This window comes from Astyanax mexicanus, chromosome 11 (genome assembly GCF_023375975.1).
Source record: "Astyanax mexicanus isolate ESR-SI-001 chromosome 11, AstMex3_surface, whole genome shotgun sequence".
Lineage (NCBI taxonomy): Eukaryota > Metazoa > Chordata > Actinopteri > Characiformes > Acestrorhamphidae > Astyanax > Astyanax mexicanus.
This window is the reverse complement of record NC_064418.1, coordinates 36,634,573-36,657,776: the sequence shown is the minus strand read 5'-3', so window position 1 is coordinate 36,657,776 and position 23,204 is coordinate 36,634,573. Positions and strand designations below refer to the sequence as shown.

The following is a 23,204-nucleotide window of genomic DNA, read 5'->3' as shown; positions in this document are numbered from 1 at the left end:
AGTATTTTAGTAATATACTGTATTTGAATACAGTTATCCTTCCATATTCTTATCGGAATCATTGGGCCCAAGGCCATAATACTCCTATTAGTACAGGACCAGTCCATTGCAGGCTAACCCTTGTAAGAGAAAAGAGCATTTAAGTATATATTTTTAAATATACTTAACATGGAAAATTACACACGTTTAACATTAACATTAAAATGTACTTTCATACATACTATTTTTAATATTTTGGAACAGCTTATGGCAAATTAAGTATATTTCAATTGTAATTAAGCTATATTTAAATGCAACAAAAAGCATTAGATTGTGCTTTTGAGTGCTTTTTTAATATAACTTCTGCAAACTTAAGTACATTTAAGTAGATTTAGGTATGTATTTTTTAAACATCATTTTTAACACACTTGATGCGCATATTGTGTACATCTTAATGCTAGTGGGAGAAAAATATATAATGAAGTGCACTTTAAACTTTAAGCAGTATTTAATGCCAAGATTTTTAAAAAATATATATAAAGTATATTCAATGGACAATGTACTTTTAGGATCCTTTACCTAATTTTAACATACTTTTATATTTCCTTTTTTTTTTTTTTTTTTTTTACAAGAGTAGCCCTCCTGTTATGTTGTGACTTTTTAAATTTTTTTTAATATCGAAAAGTTAGGATAAATATGTTTACTCATTTCTTAAAGCTTAAAACCTTAACTTTAGCAGGCAAATATAAGAAAATTTAATATAAGACACGTATGGCCCTTTTTAGTAGTCTATAGGCAAGCCTTTAGCTTGATTTAGGGCGTGTCACTGTGTCTTTGGTATCGTGAGGCAAAAAATATGCCTTGCGCTTCACAAAATGCACAAAAGGTATGTACTAATTCTTTTAATTAATCATGAGTGTTTTTTTTTGGGCATAAGGTGAAATAAAACAATCAGCATGCTACTTTCCATTTCCTTGCATAATGATATTTTAACGGCGCAGCGCTTCTGTGCTTCTCAGCAGAGGAAACTGGCCTTCATGTTCACGCTGTGAAGGTGCGTGAGCAGATCGTTTATGGGAACATCAATGTTATTTTATTTTGTATTCTGTTTATTGTTGATGGAAAGTTGGAGTTTCTCACTGCGGTGTGTTCTTGTGTGTGTATTGAGCGGAGGTGTATAGATAGCAATGAACATCTGACTGATGACTGTTGTCAGGGTTTAAATCAGTCAGTAGCGCACCTGTGTTTTCTGTTGCTAAGATAGCAATATGCCAGAAATTTACCTGAACACATCTTAATTCCAGACCACTACACCCATTGGCGTAGATATATTGGTAAACTCCATTGCTATTTAAATGGCGCAAGTCCAAGGTGTGAAAGTAGCCTGTTGGTGGGGTGTAAGGTAGCAATAAGCATCGCAACATGCCTTGTACCAGGTGTCAGATAGGGGGCCTTCTTTTCGGGCTAATTTTTTTACCCAGTCATGACAATTAAGACCAAAACCGAGCCATTTAAAAAATATATGATTATAAGTGAATCATGATTTGTAAGTAGTGAGAATTTTGATTACACTAAATATTAATTACATTCATAGCATTGATTTAAAGCTGCTTTATCTAGTTTTATATTTTTAAACATGGTGAAACACAGGTCAGTCTAACCTGCAATCATTACTGCTGTTTTTTATGTAGCTGAGGTTTTAAAGTATAATTATTTTATTTTGTTTGTGAGTATGATTTAAAGAAATTTATACTTGACTCAAGGATCATTGAAACTAAATTTTTGTTGTTCTCTTATTTGATTATATTTCCAAGAAGAACACACATGTTTTAGTCCTCACATCTTTATGCTGACCTGCAAAGTACTTGTTCCAAACATCAAAGACCAGGAGATTTTACCCTCTCTAATTTATTTTTCTCATATCTGCCAAATTCCCACGCATTTAGCTTTTTTCCCTTCAAATTTACATCAGTGTAAAATGTACCCACCCACACCTGCTCATTCATCTTCAACAGGAAACACTACCTCAAATGAGTGACCACACAGCACACTGAGTTATAGTGAAAACATAGATAAATAGATTCTAATGAATATATTCATGACTATAACTTGAGTTGCACCAACAGTATTGCTGATACAGATGTGCAAACGCACAAACACAGCTTGTCTAATCTCTGTAGAGAAAGAAGTATTACAGCTGATCAACATCAACCTGTTATCTCCATGCCTGATGCCAGTTATATAGGTTCTCAAAATGGATATATATAAGCCACCAAGAATGATACCAAGAGTGTTTCACCCAGTACTTTATCATCCACCTTCATAACCTCACCAACATTCTTTTTGTTAAATGCAATCAAATCCATCTGTAAAAATCCATCCAAAAGTAGTGTGTAAGACTGGTGGAGGAGAACATGCCAAGACGCATGAAAACCATTGTGATTAAAAACAGGGTTATTCCACCAAATATTGACTTCCGATCTATTCAATCTTTTTTTCTTTGCATTATTTGAGTATCTAAAAGCTCTGCATCTTTTTTGTTATTTCAGCCATTTCTCATTTTCTGCAAATAAATCCTCTAAATGACAATATTTGTGTTTGGAATTTGGTAGAAATGTTGCCCGTAGATTATAGAATAAAACAACATATACCTATAATTTTTTCCAGAGCTGTAGATGTCTTGATTACATACAGACTGTGTCTAAAACAGCACTCTCCTAGCTACAGTGAATTGTATATATATATATATATATATAGGTTGAGAGTTCAATAAGTTTGGCAGTGAAACTGTATGTTTGCAGTGTATTGTCTCCAAACACCCTGTCTTTAAAAAGTGAAAGAGTAAGGAATGTGAATTTATGTCACCTTCAAAACTCATTAGGTAAACAGATGGTGCTCACAATCCCTTAGGAAGAAACTTTACTTTTTGCATTTACTTTAGCATTTACATTGTTTGCCCCATGTGGGACAAGTGGTGTAGGACAACATTTCTTAACTCAGACTGAAAAAGGCTCATTACACAATACACCAAGGAGGAGTCAATGGGCAAGACTCTACAAAACACTACATTCACCTACCAGTGTAACATGTTTTAAATGTAAATCGCTTTAATGAGGTGTATATGATATAATGTAGATAATTTTCAGTACTTAAATGTACTAGATGTAAATGTATGTTTAAAACCTCTATAACTCTTACTTTTGTGTGTAAAGCAAACTCTTTACTTGTATTAAAGAGCTTGAGTATGTTTGTTGATAATGCTGATAGTTATTATATTATATAATACATTTTTAAACTTATGCTTTAAAATATCCACATTTTCATCATGTTAATTGTCTCTTTGTTAAAGAGTACAAACTTTAATATGGCATTTTTGTCGACTTTTGAGAAGGATTTAATGATTAATGTCTCATCTGTATGATTAAAGGAGAACTCCAGTGTGAAATTGACTTGATGTGTAGTGAAATATTATAACAAGTATAATTTTTTGTCAAATATTCCACCTCCATTCACCCTCGGCATTTTGAAATACAGCATTTTTAGTTGATTCTCCCAACAGGCTTACAATGGTAGTGATAGGGGCATATCGCTGCCCATGCAAAGAAATCACTATTTTTACACTATTAACTAGTAGCTCAAAGTAGCTCCACACATTTTTCTCAGAGCCCTGACATTTAAAACAAGCTACTGTGAACTTTGAAATTGCACAGGTACTTTATTAAAAAGCACTGTTTATACATACAGTACAGTACCTTGAGATTTCAAAGCCAGTAAGCCAGTTTTTAAAATCGCATTACAGCCAAACAGAAAGAGCTTAAAAATCTACCAAATACTAGTTCAATAACTTGCAAGAATCTTTATCAAACATCATTTAAAGGTGGGACCTTCTTTTCTGGAACTTGGTCACAGGTGTTCAGGGTGGAAGAAGATGAAAAGATTATTTGATTTGGTATTATCATCTAAAATGAAATTAAGGATGAATAACACATATCTGCATGTAGAACAACTTTTGTCAGCTTTTATTAAGGTTTTTTATTAATATTATTATTACTATTTTGTATGTTCGGAAATTCAGTTTTCCTTTCTGTTGCCTCAGGGCAACTTTGTGCAATAAGGGAGGGATAGTTTTCACGGATGTCTTTGCTGATAGTGTGCTTGGGTGTTATCAAATTATATGGAATTAATGTGTGTATACATAAATATGGGGGAGAATCATATAGTGTAACACCACAATTTGAAGCTTTATACTGGGGAAGCTGTGAATCCATTTTAAATTTAACCAGTTTGACCTTTTTTAACCAGTTTAAAAAAAGAGAACTCGGAGCAGACGAATGGGGGAAGAGCCTGTGGACGCCGGAGTCACAAGACTTACTTGTCTCTGTCTTTTCTGTGTACTCTTTGGATGAAAAGCTTTACTGTAAACAAACTAATGGCCTGCATACAGAGGGGTGAGCGAAGGCCACTCCTCTAATTAGGAACAGAATACTGATGGAGATAAAGGTGCTGGAGCAGTGTGAGGGACCCAGGGAGCGTGTTAGGCCTTAGATAAGCGGCTGTAGGAGAGTCAGATGGAGAGAGGGAGAGAGAGGGGGCGGAGAGGGGGAGAAGGAGGTAAAGGGGAGGGTCTAGGTTGCTCTGATTGTTTGATCAGTGTTCCATCACTGCCCTCAGTCTCTGTGCTTGCTCAGATCCCAATCAGCCCAGTGGGGTTCTACAGACAGCCTTATCAGTGTTAGGGGCCCTGACCTCCGGCCCCCTGGGCTTATCAATGACCACAGCAATCCTGATGAGGAGAGAAGGCCACAAAGCCACAGAAACTCATCAGTGAATACCAGCACAGGCAACGAGGACGCTCACCCCAGGCGCTTCAATTACACTGTAATGAGCGTGTGTGTGTGTGTGTGTGTAAGTGTGTATGAAAGAGTTTCCCCCTGCTCACTGCCGTCATTGAGGTAAAGGCACATAATTAAAAGCAAGATTGGGAGATATGTAGCTGTGATGTGTGCGTTTGGGAATAGAAGAAAAGTAAATGCACCTCGGGCACTTTACCCGGCTTTCTCCTGTCATCTCCCCCCAGCTCTGCCTGTCCCTCACCGTAATTACCCACTGTTTATTGCTCCGCATCAACGGACGAGCAGATCCAGAGCTCTGCAAATGAAATTCCATATCAAAGAGACGAAAACTGTGTTAGAGGAAATACAGGCAGACTACTGAGAGAGCAGAAATAGCTGGAGGGGAAACAAAGAAAGGCATTGAAAATGTAGTAATGATTGAATGCAAGATTACCGGTACTGCAGGATCTTGCGGGCTTGTAGTGTATGTTTAGGATTCCATCCTATCGTTCACTTATCATCTCCATTCAGCCTGGTACAGTAATGAGCTAAATCTGGCTTTGGAAGCTTAGGAATTATGAATCCTGATTCATATTTGCGTTCTACTCCTTCTGAAGACACTAAATAATTCCACATGTAATCAATCAATGCCTCTTTACTTCCACTCTGACAGGGATGTTTGTTTTCATGTCCGGGCTTTGTCTCTCTCCAGTTTTCTGGTCATCCTTGACCACTCAGCTTTTCCAGTCTCTCCCTTGGCAGACACCTGCCCGCTGCCCCCTTATGGATCAAAGCAGTATTGCAGCAGATCCCTTGGAGTCAACGAGGGGCAAGCACTGTGAGAAGTGAGAAGTGTGACTGGCACTCATGCTGCTGATTACTTTGTCCATTATCCTTTTTTCTGTCAGCGTTTCCCATTTATTTATGAGCAGAAGTGCTTAAACACAAGGAAGGCCACCGATCATCTAAACCATCTAAATCATCCAAATCACTCCACTCCACAAGCTGTTTTCCATCAAGTGTCTGTGAAAAGCGACCGTCGTCCATCCAATAGCCGTCTCTGCGGCCATCCAGCTCAGTTCCTCCAGCGTGGCCAGGCCTGCGGCACACGCATTAGGTGTTTCCCCGGGCTGAATGACTGAATGAATGTGAGTGTGCGGAGCAGAGAGGCCTCAGGGGGGTCGGATAGCTCTGTAGATAATGAGCTCTGCTGTTTCCTCAGCCACTATAGTAGAGCATGAACCCCCGGACACCGCTTCATCCTACAGTGATAATCACGCCAGAGGCAACGGCAGTGACATGCGCCTGTAAATAGGCAAATAAAAGGCTTCTCCTGCGAAGACTGGGCCCAAGATCTACTGCGCTGTGATCAAGGCCTACTACACAAACACATTCAAACACACACGCACACACATACACACACACACACACACACACACACATCACAAGGCCTGTGTACTATGATGAATAGATCAGAAGACAGGGAGGAGGCGATCGGGCCGGGATGTGAATGTGGTTGGTGGACGGGTTTGAAATTCAGAGGAGCAGATACAGCTCGGGAAGATTAGTGAATGTGAGAAATGGCAGAATGGACCTAAAACTATAAAGGGAGGAAAACATCCATCAACAACAGAGCCTGGTTGTAAATAATTGGCACTCATGCCCATGTACTGTTGACGTGCTGATTTACTCGTCTGGTGAGGTATGGTGAGGTCAGTAGAAATTTCTGATGAAGTCTAGCGAAGAGTGCATTTTGTGTGTAGTAGTGTGTAGCCTGTGTGTGTTTAAACAAGAAGATGTTGACACCTGAAGCATTCTTAGATAAGGTGTGGGGAGGCCAAAAGCATCCATAGCCATATGTGTTCTCTGGACCATCAAAGAGAGAATGATTGGCGCTGTGTTTTCTTTACAACGCTATTCACCGAGCATCCCACCCTTGGTTCAGCACGAGTGAGCCTGTGGACATGGCCTGTGTCAATAACATGCTCGAAGCCTTGGAGATAAGAGTGGAGAGGGAAACTGAGGATACCATGTAAACACTGATAGCACTGCTTTGTATCTGCCCTTTGCCCTACCATGGAATGTCTGGTTTGAAATTCCATTCCAGAACAGTTCTCTTGCATGGCAAGCCTGTTCATCATCAGTTTGGAAGTATTTTGTGGACATCACTTCACGTTTTGCAGCTTGCAGGAGCCTTGAGCAACTGCCCGGTCCCTGTTCTGTTGCCCACCCCAGCTGCCCTTGCTGTGGCATGGCTGCTTAGCAGAGGTAATTGGATCTGGGTGCTAATCTGTGTGATACATCCAGAATTTAAGACGTTGTAGGGAACTGCCACGATCATGTACACTTTCCCAGCATCTGAAAAGCTCTGGAGATCTGATGATGCCAGAAATATGTTTGGTCCTGGGAGCGTAAAGTTGGTTCACTACAAAACACCCATGGGCGGCCTCTCCGTTCCTGGCTCTTGTGAGACTAAGAGCATGGATAGCCCCACCGCCACCACAGAGCCTCCACTGTTCCTCAGTGAGATCTTCATGCCTGGCCTGCCAGTAGCTCTAAAGATGGATGATCTCAGGTCCTTGCAGGGTCGAGTTGTGTGTAGACAGCCAGAGCTCTGCTGTCAACACACAGAGTAGAAGACTCTTTCACACTGACTGGGGATCAGTGGCTCCTTGCTAGATCCTGACACCTTCTGTGTCAGCAGAACCTCCACAAGTGATCGCAGAACAGTGAACATGGGCAACTTCTGTCAGCACTGCTGCTGACAGCCTGAAGCTCTTGGGTCAAACGTCAGCATGGCCTCCAGAGCTCGGCGCTCTGTCTGGGCAGGAGCCAGCACTCAAAGACACAGATAAGGGAGTCAGGGTGTAGAGATAGGACCCCCCGAGGAACCATCCTGCTGACTGACTAGCATTTGCCGACACATTGTTCCTTCTTCTTCTCTGTTCCTCTTTAAGTGAATGTGACCTGTGTGAAAAGTACATTTGAAACCACATATTCTGGTTTCCTCAAGTCATACCAGTTGCATGAGTACCGTGAAGTATAATCTGAAAAAAAAATGAACCAAAGAAACAACCTCAGCAGAAAGCATCATAGCATATGATTTATTTATTCCTTCGGGATAAATAAAGTATCTATCTATCTATATACAAACCTCTTGAAGCTGATGGACACTTCAGATGATCTTCAAATCTTTGCTCTGCTTGTGGTCTACAGTTGGGCTGGTAACCTTACTGTGGTTGTGAGACTCCTGCCTCGTTGCCGTGTGGTCTCCTTGCGGGGTACATCTGTCGCATGCAGGTCAGGGTGCTTGAGGATGAGAAGCTTTCAGAGAAGTTTATTTTGGGCCCTGCTTGAGATTGCTGTGTCATTAAGGTCTCTGTGTGTATAGTTAGAGGGGAGACTGGGGGCCCGTGTAAAGCCTGAGCAATGGGTGCGGTGCACACAAGTAGATGATAGTTGGTTTGGGTTACTCTTATGGATATAGAATAAGAGCTTTGATGTGTGTGGTGCGGTGCGCAAAGTTTTTTTTTTATCTATTTCTGTTTTTCTCAAAACTAGAACTTCCCTCTTTCTCTGTTTATTGTGGAGGCTCTTTTTATCTCCGTAGTGTTTTCTCAACACACGCTTTCCCTCACCACAGGGGTCTTAAATTAGAGGGTGGTTAAGGCGGTACGTGTGGACACTTCTTGTTCTCATTACTTCACTACTAAAACAGGGAACTTGCGCAGCCTTCCAGCGCTTTCTTGCATTTGGTGGAAGGGCTATTTTTTAACTTCTTCAGCGGCAAGTCAATCATAAGAGCAACGGATCGCTCTAGGTTTCCTGTGACTCCTGTGTTTTTCTCTCTCGTCATGGCTCGTTTAGCTTTTGTTTCACCTTCTCTCGCTTCTCCTTGGCATTTGACACCAAACACCCCTGTTGCCTCACCCTTCATTTCCTGGCCTGCTGTCAGATATACTTGCATTAATTCCAGCCCAGCTAAGCATTTGCATGCCTATTTCCTTCACCTGGCATCTATATAGTGCTTTAAACCATTGCTCAGCATTTTAAGTTTGTGCTTTATCTGTATTTTAATCAAAGTTTCTTGGGCCTGAGGCAATTGGGCAGGTATAAGGAATGTTTCTGACTCTAGGCAAGCACTGCATCAAAACCTCCATCAGGGAAGACTGCATAAGGTGGGGAACATACAGAGAATATACAGTAGATAGATAAACCCCATTATTACACATTATTATGCCACCACTTTCTAAAAAACCCTTATAAAACGCTTAGAACCCCTTAGAAAATCTCTCCAACCCCTTAGAAATCTTTACAACTCTTTAGAACTAGAGCTGCCACCAATATTTGATGTTATAATGTTGCCCCACCACCCTTGCTCTTCTTTTATAGACTGGCTCCTCTTTAATCACTGGATGGAAGAAGACTGGATGGAGGCGAGACGAGGTGGCTTTGGAGATTTTTTTTTTTCCCTTACCCACCCGTATTCAGAGATACTCCACGCCCACCTACTCTACGATTGGCTGATGAATACACCCGGTACATTGGTTAGCAGAGCAAATTAATACCAGTCCTAGAGTAGCAAAGCTGGCTCTACAAGCCAGTCCCAGCAAAGGGGACGATCCATTGCGTCCAATCTCAGCCCTCCAAAGCCAATTCAAGCGTGAGGGGCGTGGGGTTCGCGTCAATCTCCTATCCAAAGGCGGGGTTATGGCGCTCACAACCAATCAAAACGCAGGAGGCGTGACTTTCCTTGTAAGTGGTGGGGGAAAGCACCAAAAAACGGCGCTGCGTGTCTCACAGTGTAGCGTGCTGGAAAGCTGGAGACGGAGCTGAGCGGAGCTGTGGAGGAGGAGGACCCGCTGTCTTTTTCTCTACACGTTTTCTCTACGCGTTTTCTACACGAAGCTACACGTGCAGTTGTGTTATTTCGTTGTTGTTATTATTATTCTTAATACGAATTTTCTTTATTATTTCATTTGTTTTAAAGCCTATTTTAAGAGGAAAAAGGAGGACAAAACGTGAGAGGGGGAAACAAGAAAATAAGGACTGGGGACGATTTTATTGGACGTTTGGATTGATTGGAGATCCAGAAGATTCAGAAGCTGAAGGAGATAAGTCTGCAAAGTCTTCAGAGACTAATGCCTAGCCTGGGCTGCACTTTCAGATCTGACAGTGCTGGTGTGAGTGGGACCCTCTTTGGACAGAGTTGAGGGGCAGCAGAAGTTACTGTGGGTTCATGAAAGGTGGAACCAACACCAGCAGCATCAGCAGGAGCAGTACTTACTCGTGCGTCCCCAGTGTAGTGAAAGAGTAAAAGAAAGAAAAATAAAGAAAAAGAGAGAGAGAAAGAGAAATAGAGCAGCATGTGTGGCTCTCTCTGACTTGAGCACGAGCAGAGCAGCCCCTCATCCGCTACTTGAGACCGGGATCCAGCTCCAGAGCACTTTCCACGGCTTTTTACCCCAACATGGATTTATCTAGCAGACTGAGTGGATGTTTACTGGTGTTGTGTTTATCCTGGCTGGCTCGCGGAGATGAGGGTAAGTTAAGGGTCTTGTTTTTTTTCTGCACGCGCGTAAAACGCTACAGCTGCGCGCTTCAGTTGCGCGTAAAACCGCTAACCTTACAGTTCCAGTGGGGAAGGCAGGCGCGCGGCACGCTGCTTTAATGTTAAGCGCGCGGTATCTCTGGTAACGTTATAATTCCCGGGTTCATGAGCTGGTAGGGCTTTAGTCTAGGCTGTATCTGAGCTGAACTCTGTGCTGAAGACTGGGGTTTATTAGAGGGGGCTCGAGGCTCCATGCTGGTGTGTGTTATTAGCCCAGCATGGTTTAAACACGCGTCTCTCTGGCAGAGGGGAGCAAGGCAACTGGTGTTTCCCCGCGCGCGCACACACACACAGTACACACACACACTGTAATCCTGTTAAACACGGCCGTGAGGACATTAAGCGATTTCGACACGTTCAGTGTGTTTGAGCTCACCGTCCGCGTTTAACTCGTTAAACTGAGGGCTGCACGCGGGGCTACACACGAGAACCGCGCTTTACGCGTTCGGACCAGGTACGCTAATGCTAAACGTTCCCATAACGTTTGACTTGGGTTCCCCTTTAGTGATAATTGGGAAACAATAACATACTGTGACGTCTCACGAGTCCTCCTTCCTCTTCCACGCCACAATACCGTCAAAGCGATTTTGGTTTTATTTTGTTCTAAAACAAAAAAAAAAGTCGACAACGTTCCTGAAACAACTACACAACCTAACGTTCTCTTAATGTTTCATCAAAACGAGCAAACAAAGAAGGTGTACAAAACATTACTTAAATTATTAAGTCACACTAACGTTCCCGGGAGGGTTTTCTCATGATCCAATAAGATTGAAAAGTCTAAAACAAACAGTGTACGTATAGCGAACGTCATACGTTTATGTTTACAAGAATTTTCTTGAAACGTGTCCGGTGTATTTGTACATGCCCCTAACAAAATAGCGTTTACTGCAAGTTATCTTAAGTATTTCAGTCAGTTGTTGTTAGGGAAACGTTAGAGGAACGTTTCCAGAACCATAATACGCAAACATGAGCGTTCTATTTAAGTAAAGAAAGCTTTTTTGAGTGAGCAACGAGAACGTTTCGGGAGCCAAAAGCTAACGTTCTCAGACTGTTATGTTTTAAAAACGTTTGATTTAATTGAGGAGGGCTCGCTTTAAACTTTTAGTTAAAAGTAGGATAAAAGTATATAGTTTAACGGTTATTAAAGTATTATTATTATTATTATTATTATTATTATTATTATTAGTCATAATGGTACTTGTAGTAATTGTTAATAATAGCTAACTTTTAAGCTTTTTTATGAAATATAAAAAACACTTTTATTTCTAATGATTTAACTGCTTTTTTTTTTCAACGGCACTATAACCTGTAAGCTTAATTAAGTGTAAATGAAACACTAGAGACTTCACACTCTGTGTAATGCATTGGGCAGATGCCCTGCTCTCCTTTTGCCCTCCTCAGGGGGCTCTTGCCCCCCGTTCCCTTGTCTCCAGTTCCCTGCCTGCGCTCCACTCTGTCAGAGCTGATAGCTGGTCATCTCTAAACCCTAAAGATATATGGTTGAGAACAGAGTAGTAACTGAACCCATATCACCCTGCACTTCACTTACACAACAAACTCCAGAGTCTGTTTTTGGGACCCACTTGACAAAACATCAAGAATTTATTCAGCACTGGGGTTTCTGACTGATCCATCAAACCCCACAGCCAGTGTGCACATCTGCTTTACTCAGCAAGTGGGCTTCTCAGTTTCTTAGTGGCTCAAAATTCACCAGTTCTCTCTTTATACTCAATTTGAACTCTGAGATATACTAATCTAACTGAAGACAGACTTGTTTGCTGGGTGTCTTTGTCATCAATGATGCTAGAATATCGTTGCTGTCTATTAAAAACATGAATATCCCCAAATGGCAAAAATCAATTTAACTTTGAATGGAATTAATTGTGAAATGAGATTTTGTTTCTAAACTTATTTTAGAACATTTCTATTGGCCCATTCATCCAAAATTATTTACACAGAGTACAGCGCTGCAACAGGGTTCAAACAATGGAGAAAAAAAATGAACAAACATGAAGCTACTCTTTTTCATTGGGCATCAGTAATATGAGCTTATTCTCATATATGTGAATGATAAAATTGGTCTGGATCTGTAAAGTGCTGTTAATGCTGAAGCTTGGAGGGGCTTAAATAAGAGAACTCAAAAGCACAACCAAGGCTCATAGATACTTTTGCTGAGCTATATAGCCACTGTGTTCAAAGCACAGCATCAGTAATATTAGTTGTATAGTAGTTATATTAGTAAACATGTATCACAGTTGTTTTGTTAAATGTTAGGTGTTAAATACATTTTTAGGCTGCTTTAAAAAGTCTGGAGCATTTTTGCAATTGTAAATGAAATAAACCCTAAATGTAATTTAATTGTAATAAATGTAATTATAGCTGTTTTTAGCGTAGTGTACGGCTTCTTAGAGCTTCTTAAGGCTTCTTTCTTTCATTCTTTCCTTTTTGTCTCTTGCCAAATGTGGGTTTTCTGGCAGCCAGTCGGAGCAGTGGCGTGTGATCCGCGAGGGGCTTCTCCTCAGGGGTCCTTCTGAAAGCCTGGCTATCAGACCATCACAAACAACCGCTTCATTAGTCCAGTTATGCTCCTGATTGGCTGTGTTGGATGCATGAATGCGAGAGAGAAAGAGAGAGAATAAGAGAGAGAGAGATAGTGAGGGAGAGAATCATTTGGCCATCTGCTTGTGGGGTGGGCTGGCTTGCTGAATGCTGGTGGGCTGTGGACTGACCACTGCCTGTTTCTGCCCTGGACTCCTATTCTGTTCCTTCAGGCTTCCAATTGAGCCTGGCTCAGGATTTACTTGGGCAGCTGGAGGGAACAAAATTTGAGCTCCAGGAGAGAGGCAGTGGTCAGTCCAGTTGGACACAGCAGCAGTAGCAGCAGCAGAGCGGGGAGAAGAACTTAAGCTGCTCATCTCTGTGATTAAACATCAGTTAATTATCAGCTGACATCCACTCAGTGGAAATTGAAAATTGGCTGCTGCCAATCAGCCGCAGCTGTCTCCTTCCTTTACTGCCCTATGGTAACATTTCTGGCTATTTAGCAGATTTATGTGTTTATGTTTGGAAATTGGTGGGCACAATATATTGATGATCATCATCAATCACAGTGTTGTTTTTTGTGTTAGGCTACTGATATTGCAGATGGCTGCTGTGTGCATAAACAAGCCACAGTTCCACAGTTCCAGTCTTAAATGTGGATATTTTGATCAAATTTGACATTTGTATGAATCCAAAACAGCTAATTTTCCACCGTTCACTGTTGAATGTTCATTTTATGAGATTTCATTGGAGAATCATTTTGGTTCCACAAAGAACCAGTTCTGTTTGTAACAAAGGTGCATGCTTTATGTTCTTAAAGGCTTTTACCTTTCATACATCTCTTACAAAAACATGGTTCTTTGACTGTATGTACAACAATCTACAGTAAAAGAGGTCCTATATTGCCTTTACTTTTGTACAGTCAACATTGTGAACATTAAAAAACACTGCCTTTATTAAGAAGAACCCTTAAAAAAGCCCTTTTTCCATTGTTTGTGCTCTACATAATCAAAGCCACTCCACTACTTTGTTATTTTGTCGTCCACATCAGCAGTCCTAGTTTATGTATACATGCCTCTATGCCTACATGCCTGAATGTGTTTGTGTGCACTCGTGCGCTGTGAGTGTGCCTGCTGATCCGAGCACCATGTCGATTTGGCAGAGCGTCTGGTCACTCAGACCTTGAGGCCATGCTGCTGTTGATTACACACCTGCAGCTGCATGCATTCACCTGGCCACCTGCTGTTCACCGGCATTGTAAACAAGCAGGAGTCCGGCACCGGCGAGCGGCTGCCGATACCGCGCACTCGAGCACAGCCGCAGCAGCCGAGCGCTGCTTTAATATCTGGCTTTGCTATGTTTTATGTGTGTGTTGTTCAGCTGGCTGATGGGAGCTTGGCTGTACTTTCTGCTCTGCGTTTTCCGGGGAATAGGAAAATGTTTCTGCTCTCTAGAAGGGCGGCCGTTGCGAGAGCATACGGAGTGGATAGGATCTGTTTAAAATTTCATCAGATTTTTTATCGAAGCCCTGCTAAGCCCATTTGTCATGTTCTGTTTTCGCTGTTTCGGAGGCCTAGGGGTTATTTCATTTTCCATATGCTCAGCCGTGCTTTTACTACACCCTTTGCCCCGAGTATCACTTTGCTTTTCCTCTGTAACGGCTCTCCACCTTCCAATATATAACTCACCGAGCCACCAGCTAGCCAGCTCCACGTCTTTGGTAGAAAAGAACGTCTTCTGACCTTGTTCTGTTGTTTAAGAGAGAGAGAGAGAGAGAGAGAGAGAGAGAAAGAAAGAGATAGATAGATAGAGGTGCACAGTCAGATTTGCTCTCCAGCTCCTCCTCCTCCTTCTCTTTCTCCTCCTCCTCTCCACTCTTTATACTATTGACAACACTCATGAGCTGATGAGACACAGATGTAGGACTTTGGCAGCCACCGCACGCCACCACCACATTTACGTGCACGCATGTGTGCGCATGCACTATCAAAAAGGGGTTGACGGAACGACTGGAACCACAGACGGGGAGAGTGGATCAGTGTACTCCAGGCTTCCCCGAGCCAAGTTCATGCCACTGGTGGAAACACTTCTGGATCCTCCAGAAGCCTAGTGGAAAAACACTGCTTCTAGTCTTCATCATCTTTCAGCAGCCCGCTCGCTCGCTTGCTCGCTGGCTGGCTGGCTTGCCACCCACGATATCGTTTCTCAGCAGAGTTAAGGGAAAAATAAATGCCTTAGTTTGAGTGGCAAGCCAATTAGAGCAGCATCTGCTGCCGTCAGATCTAATAGAGTGGAATTGGATAAATGTGTGGTGGTATCCAGGAGAACAACAGCCATTATGGAGATGCTAGTTAGTGGCCATATCTTGTCATCAGGCTGCTGTTTGCTTTTTGGTTTTCTTTCTTTATTTTTTTTTTGTTGTTTCACAGAACAATAAAATGCTCTATCCCTCTTTAGTGGAAAGGGGGTTTGTAAATCTGCCCCAGAATAAAGGTCAGCTGTTTGCGTTGGAGCCAGTAAACCAGTGCTCCTTAATTCATTCAGTGTGTGTGTATGTGTATGTGAGTGGATGTGTGTATGTGTGTGTGTGTGCTTGTCTCCTTTTTCTTCTCGTGAGGCTCAGGATGAAAAAGTGCTGAAACAGTGCTATTGCGATGAAATTCAAAACAAGCAGGAGAGCCATAAATAATGCAGCTTCATTCTGCTTCTCAGCCCAGCTGCTTAGCACCGTTTACTCGTCTTATGGCTCGAGGAGGGGAGATGAGCGAGACAAGTTTGGGTCGGGCCCGGTGAAGAGCTCCGGCCGCCAGGAAGCGAGCTGAATAATGCCAAGTCAGTGCAGTATTGCCTTTCCTCCTTTCTGGGAGGGAGGAAAGAGAGCAGGAGAGTGGCTGTGAATACCTTCACTGATTGAGCATTGGCGTCTTCATGATGTCCTTTATCTTTATTCAGAAAGACAAAGATCTCCACTCAGCAGACCTCCATGCTGACAGAGACTTGCTGACAGGCATGGCAGAGTGAGTTTGCAATCCTTTAGCTGTGTGTGAATGTGTGTGCACATTTAGTCTTAAGAATACAGTATTGATCTATGCAGTAAGAAAATCCATCGACCCATTGTGGCCTAAGATAAGGGTTTTGGAGGAAATTAGGATGTAGAGGAATAGAATAGAAAATGGAAAGATCCAAGCTGCTGGCGGACACTATGTGTACGTGTGCTATTTTGTCATGTATTTGTGTTAGTATTTTTGTTGTATCAAGGGGGGGTTGTCTGCTTTTGTGTGGGAGTTAGCCACTGGGATGTGATGCAATGGTTCCCCAACTGACAGCAAGCCGGCATTGTATCTGAATGCACTGATTTGGAATCCATCCTTGCAGCTGTGTATCATCCTTTAATTCCACAAATCCAGTTTAAAATGTGTGTGTCAGTCAGGATTTGCCATTTGCAGCCTTTTCAGTGTGGAACAAATTATAGCAGCCGCACCGTTTTAGCGTCTCGGAAGTGCACTTGCGAGGAAATTTACATCTACCATTAAAAGCTACATATCACTTCACCCCGCCGTCGCATCATCACTATCAGCTTCCTCACACACACACATTCTCACATGCATGCATTCATACATACACACACACACACACAAACACACACACACACACCAGTCTCTGAGTGTGTTCCTCCCCTTGCCCCAGTCCCTGAGGCTGTGTGTCGCTCTGATAGCATGTGGCAGAGTGTGTAGATGGATCGACTCCTTTAGCAGCACAGACACAATAATTCATGAGGCCACCACACAGCACAGCAACAGCAACAGCATCTCTCTCTCTTTCTCTCCTTCATTCTCTATATCTCTCCCTCTCTCTGTCTCTCTCTTTCTCTCTCTCCCTCCCTCCCTCCCTCCCTCTCTCCTTCCTTCCTTTCTGAGCGGAAATGAATCCTCACTCAATGACAGACCGCTGCTGCTGAGGCCCACAGCTGAGAGAGAGAAAGAGCACCCCCTAATGAGGGCCGTCAGAGCAGTATCGAACTTGTACACACACACACACACACACACACACACATGCTCAGGCCAAGGCCTGATGAGAAAGTGTTGAGCTGGCAGAATTGTCTACCTGGCTTTACTAACACACCACCATTCACTTGCTAAACAGCAGGAGAGAGTAAAAACGCAGCGCATATCGTTCAATATCAGCCTTCAGTTCAATACAGTACATTTCACACACTGGAGGAAATAAAGCAGCCTACTGCAGGAGGTGTAATGAAAATTAAAGTTAAAGAAAGCCCACCGTCAGGGCAGACCACCCCTCTGCTAAAAATATTGATGCGAGAGCAAGGAGGAGGAAAAGCACACCCTTAGTTGACATACTGTACATTTGCTCTAACAGTTCTAACATTTTAGCTTGTGATTAATAAACATTTTATCTTTGTATTAGTTAAAAATGGTATCACACGGTTATCGCGATAAACAGTGTCAGAATTATATAAGCTGTACTAGGAACAGCATGCATATTTTCAGTACTTAAATTACACAGACCAACTGCAAAATGCTATGCTAAAAACTTTAGCATAATCATTCCTCTTAACACTAGCTTGTAGCTAACATAATTATGCATGCTACGATATAGTGTTGCTCCCATTTTATTGTTTTATGCACTATTTTTGCTTTATCAAATAAACATTATTAATAGTTATGAATCGCTACCCCCTTGCTAAGCATCCCTGTTGGGTTTGCAGGTCGTGGGGGGCTCATGGGGTCACTTCATCACTATCGAACACGCATAAGTATTTGAGGACGCTCTGATTTCTTTTTGTTCAAACCTTGTTTTTCAATGTGTACATACTGAGATGGAGCGCTCAGAGTTGTGCTCTCTGAAGCCATCGGGGAAATGAGAGAAGGGCAGGCTGGCATATCAAATGCAATGGAGCAGAAAGCGCACCTTTAAAGCTATAATAGCTTTCCAAATGTCACCACTTGAAAGTCTATTACATTTCAAGCATCTGGTCTTTTTCGTCTTTTCGATATTCGGCACGAGGAGCTTTTGAAAAGCCTGGACTGGTCAGGAGAGGTGTGGAGGTTAGGAGAGCGAGGGGTCCGCAGCTTGGCTTTTGGGAGGAGACATATCACAGAAGTGACAGAAGTATCTGTCAGAAGCTGTGGGCACACCCGGACTAATATCATGGGATGGCATTGCGAAAAGAATCCTGCCCAGGACTTTTTTTTTGGATTTTCGTATCAAGTGAATGGGAGCGGTGTGCATGCGAGCTGTAATTGTTCACAGAGCGTTGCGGAAACCAGCTGCAGACCCCAAACTGTCAATCAAAACTTTCACTTGCTTGGAATATTTTCCCCGCATCCCCCAGCAGGCCTCTCCATGTGGTGCTGGAACAACACCAGATCAAGCACGGCAGTGTGTGCGTGTGTATGTGTTCTGTGTGTTTCACCTAACGAGCAGCAGTGGGTTGGTGCATGTGTGTGTGTGTATATCTGTGTGTCTGTGTGTCTGTACAGTGTGTTCGCCCTTGCAGAGGCATGGGTGGTTTACTGTAACAGGGCAGTCAGGTATTTTTAGATCAGAATCTGTGCGATTCGTCAAGTCATGCGAGTCGTTTGCCTTCTATCAGTGTGAGGCATAGCTGTAGTTTAGCGAGGCTGCTGCCTGACATCCGACCCGAGTCGCTCGCTCCCTCCCACACGGTTAAACTTTCATATGTTGCCGTGCCTCCTCGTGTGTCTGCAATATGCACCGACTCTGCTCGGAGCTGTGGCACGGGTTAAACAGCCTGAAAACTACACTCAAGAGCAATAATGAATGAGAACCATATCAATTATTAGAGCTGAGGGAACTGAGGCCTTGCGTTGGGCGAGCGCAGTAAACAGAGAAGAGAGGCACAGAAAGAAAGAGAGAGAAAAGAGAGATACACAGGCAAGGAATGAAAGAAGGAAAGAAAGGAAGAATGGATAAAAGAGTGCCCTATACGCTCTTCCTGTGCAGAAAGGCGTCTTTGTGGCACGATTGCTGATCTCACAGCTTTGGGCTGACCCTTGACCTGAAGCAGACACATGGCCTGTCCTCCTGCTTCCTGTCACGGGATGGTAACTGTGTGTTAGAGGGCTTATTATTCTAAACTAGTATATGCAGATCTTATCGAAGTGTCTGTCCTAATGTTGGCGAATGGCCCAATCCTGGATCTCCTGTATGCTGAAAATACTGTAACTAGCTCTGAACTGTCTTTCCTGTTCAGTGACAAAAAGATGGAGCTGACCTGAGTAAGTCAGCATAGCAATAATAATAATAGCATAATAATAATAGCATAAAAATAGTCTCTTAGCATTGATCTATGTGATCTGTTTTTACAGTATCTGTAGAATGTATTGTCTTTATTCACTGCATTTGTAATAATATTTAAGCCTACTTAAATCTACTCAAATAGATTTAACACCAAATACAAATTCATTCATGGAAAATACTGGCTATCAGCAACACCATCTTACAATTCCCATTTAAGTGCATCTTTCTTTCTTATTGGCCATGTTAATTTACCCATTGTTACACATGTAACAGATAGAGATTATGGTGGAATTCCTGGAGTATTGTTTTAAATTGGTTAGTGTGGTGGCTAACAACACTGTATTTCCCATAGCTTTAATTCCTCATCAATTTCCAGTTCAATTCTTAGGCAAAAACAAAAACAAATTCTAACGCTATATTCTCCTAGCTGCATAATATACATTGCTCAGGATAAAAGTGTCACTTAGCTTTGTGCAAGTGTAGCTTGCACAAAGTCAGGCTCATTAATTCAGATTGAGGCCGCATTAATCTTAGTTTTGCCGTAATTGTACCTGTTGGATCATGTGAGAAGAATCAGTTCAGCCGCACTTGTTTAATCATGTGCATCACATTTACTCAAGCTCACTGAATCACTTCTGTTGAATCATTAGAACTGCGTCTCTGACTCTCTTTCTTTGCTTTCTTCCAGAGAAATGTGGCGGACAACGGGATGCCAGCGACGCGGGCTACATCACCACGCCTGGATACCCGCAGGAGTACCCGCCTCACCAGGACTGCCGCTGGATTATCACAGCCCCTGAGCCGTCCCAGCGCATCGTCCTCAACTTCAACCCCCACTTTGAGCTGGAGAAGCTTGACTGCAGGTAAGTGGAAATTACACATTGCCAAGTGGCTCAATCAGGTCGTACTGTACTGTATGTGCACATGCATGTGACTCATATATGTTTACTAGGTCATCTTACTTACCCCAGGGTCTTTATATAGCATTATATATACAAGGCAGGGCTGTATTGCATTCAGATAAACATGTTAGCAAGCAGTAAATTAAATGAGCTCAGAGCAGATCTGAGGAATTGTGTGCATCCTGGGTTGTGCAGCAGATGGAGAGTGAGCTTAAAGGCTGGCAGGATTTTCCTCATTCCGATGAGAAGTTGCTAACAGTCTCGGGGCAGAAGGCCATTGATATTCAGTGTTTTTTGGCTGATATTTCCTGCTGCTGTTAAAATCGTGCCACAAGACCACAAGCGCTTCCCTTTTTTTTTTTTTTGGAAAGTGTCGAATTCAAGCAGGCAGTAGGAGCTTCCAATCTGTCTCCCAGCTACAGTTGGAGTATCTCCCGGTGCCCAACTGGAGTCTATTGAGTCTGGCTCAATAGTCAACATCACAAATGCCTCAAGGAAGCCCGTGGTGCCTTCTTTTTAATTAAATATCCAATAAACAAAGCTTCGCCTCGTCTCAGGGTTTTATGAAAACGTACAGTAAGAATGTGAGGGTATTCCACAGGCTTGGCAGCTCCTGTGCTAATTCCACCCCCTGTTGGTTGGTAGTGGAAGTGCAAGGGTTAAAAAAAAACCTAATGGATGAGCTGGCTAAGGACTGGCTCATCAACAATAATTTAAAAAATATTAAAAAGCACATTCCAGCACATTTATTATGTACAGATACTACAAAAGCACAGAATGTTATTTTAGTGAGGTAAAGTGCAGTCAGAACAGATATAGGCTGACTAGGCTGTGGAGTCTGTGACATTTTGACTCATGTTTCACAAACTGTTTTCCACCGACTTTTGTAGCGGGCCTACAAAGCCTGTCACAACCTGCCACTTCAAGCGCTCTCTCTCTCCCTCTCGCTCTATATCACCCTTTGTCCTTTTGCCATTTATTAACATTTTGGCTGTATTAATTATACATAGATGTGTTTTTAATGGCAGATTTATGGAATGGGGTCTGACATTCCTTTGTTGGAATTGAAGCATTAATATTTTACTAGCTGTTGTTGAAAGACGTCTCTCTCTCTCTCTCTCTCTCAGCGTTCTCTCACTCCCAGCTAACAGGAGCAGAGAGAGAGAGAAAAAAAAGAGAAAAAGGAGGGTGGGCGAGGGGAGACAGAGATGGAGGGTTTGATACATCTCTCCTTCCGCCACTTTGCTTACTCCTCAGTGATTTGTTCATCGCTGCTGTGTGTGTTTTTTGGGTACTTTTCCTGTGCTTCTGCTTGATTGGCAGAAGACTCTTCTGCACATTCCATTACATCACATGTCTTCTAGCACGGTTCCTCCTGAGAGGAGCTGCCTTTTATACGAGTCCATTAGTAAACAGAACTCCATACTAAGGCTCTTATTTATTTATGGAGACCTGCTGTGTGTCATGCTTTTTTGGAAGCGAGGTGAGTGGACATTCCTCCCACCCTAGTTTCTGGGAGAGGATCTTCTCGAGTTCAGACAAGCAAATCAAAGTCCAACGAATAAGAACACAGTTGTTTCTTCTCTTCCATCTGCCTTTTAACTCCATAAGCCCTCAGTTAGCTGTTCACAGGATGTAGGATTAGTGTAGTATAGGGCTCATTATGCAACATAGGAGGTACATAATACAGCACTCTGTATGTAAGGCCTGTATAGTACAGAGCTCAGTAAACAGGGCCTATATAGTACAGAGCTCAGTATATAGGGCCTATGTAGTATAGAGCTCTGTATATAGGGCCTATATAGTACAGAGCTCAGTATATAGGGCATATGTTGTATAGAGCTCTGTATATAGGGCCTATATAGTACAGAGCTCAGTAAACAGGGCCTATGTAGTATAGAGCTCTGTATATAGGGCCTATATAGTACAGAGCTCAGTATACAGGGCCTATATTGTACAGAGCTCAGAATGTTAGGGCTATATAGAATAGAACTCTGTGTGTAGGGCCTATATAGTACAGAGCTCAGAATGTTAGGGCTATATAGAATAGAACTCTGTATGTAGGGCCTAAATAGTACAGAGCTCAGTATACAGGGCCTATATTGTACAGAGCTCAGAATGTTAGGGCTATATAGAATAGAACTCTGTATGTAGGGCCTAAATAGTACAGAGCTCAGTATACAGGGCCTATATTGTACAGAGCTCAGAATGTTAGGGCTATATAGAATAGAACTCTGTGTGTAGGGCCTATATAGTACAGAGCTCAGAATGTTAGGGCTATATAGAATAGAGCTCTGTTTGTAGTCCTATATAGTACATAGCTCAGTATAAAGGGCCTATATAGTATAAAGCTCTGAATATAGGGCCTCATAACATATGGCCTATAAAGTAAAGATCTCAGAAATTAGGGCCTATTAAGTACAGAGCTCAGAATGTACGGCCTAGATAGCACATAGCTCTGTATGCATGGCCTATATATAATACATAACTCAGAATAGCTTAGTTTGTAGGACCCCTATAGTACAACTCATGGTATATAAATAATACAGGTCCTGAATAGTGCAGGATTCAATATAAAGCAAATCAAAGAGCAGTTACTGAGCACACGGCCATTCCTTCTCTTCCTCTTCCTCTTCCATCTGCTTCTCAGCTCCATAAACCCCCCAAATGTTCCTTTTCACATTTACATCTTGCCCACAGAGAACGAGCTTTGTGTAAGAACCCAGCGTGATGCTGTTCATGTTGTGCGCCTCACGAGATCTGGATTTAAAAGCTGACAGAAATGGCGCATGTTGAGGGGGCTGTTGGGTTTGTGGTCAGGGCAGAATTGGGCTGAAATTGAGCTGAAAGCTGTTGGCCAGCGTGACAATACTGAGGCCACTCCAGCTGTTCTATAGAATGCCAGACTAAAGCCTTGACCCTCGTGCGACCCAGCGTATTCTAGTGTGAGATAGAGTTCAGTATGTGGGGACTATATATTATAAAGCGCTGTATGTACAGAGGGCATGTATAGTACAGAGCTTAGTGTGTAGGGTGTATTTAGTGTAGAGCTTATAA

At 42.4% G+C, this 23,204-nt stretch overlaps 1 protein-coding gene across 2 annotated transcripts in view; it reads left to right on the top strand.

Annotated features, from left to right (window-relative positions):
- The first annotated feature begins 9,591 nt into the window (after positions 1-9,591).
- nrp2b (neuropilin 2b) overlaps positions 9,592-23,204 on the top strand; it is a 113,446-nt gene continuing 99,833 nt past the window's right edge. Inside the window, exons 1-2 of one of the 2 annotated variants that reach the window (XM_022680251.2) lie at positions 9,592-10,354; positions 19,934-20,108. In XM_022680251.2, the coding sequence (XP_022535972.1) occupies positions 10,282-10,354; positions 19,934-20,108 (248 nt within the window). In that variant the 5' untranslated portion in view covers positions 9,592-10,281. The remainder of the gene's footprint in view (positions 10,355-19,933; positions 20,109-23,204) is intronic. The other variant, XM_007234155.3, reaches the window with a different exon arrangement.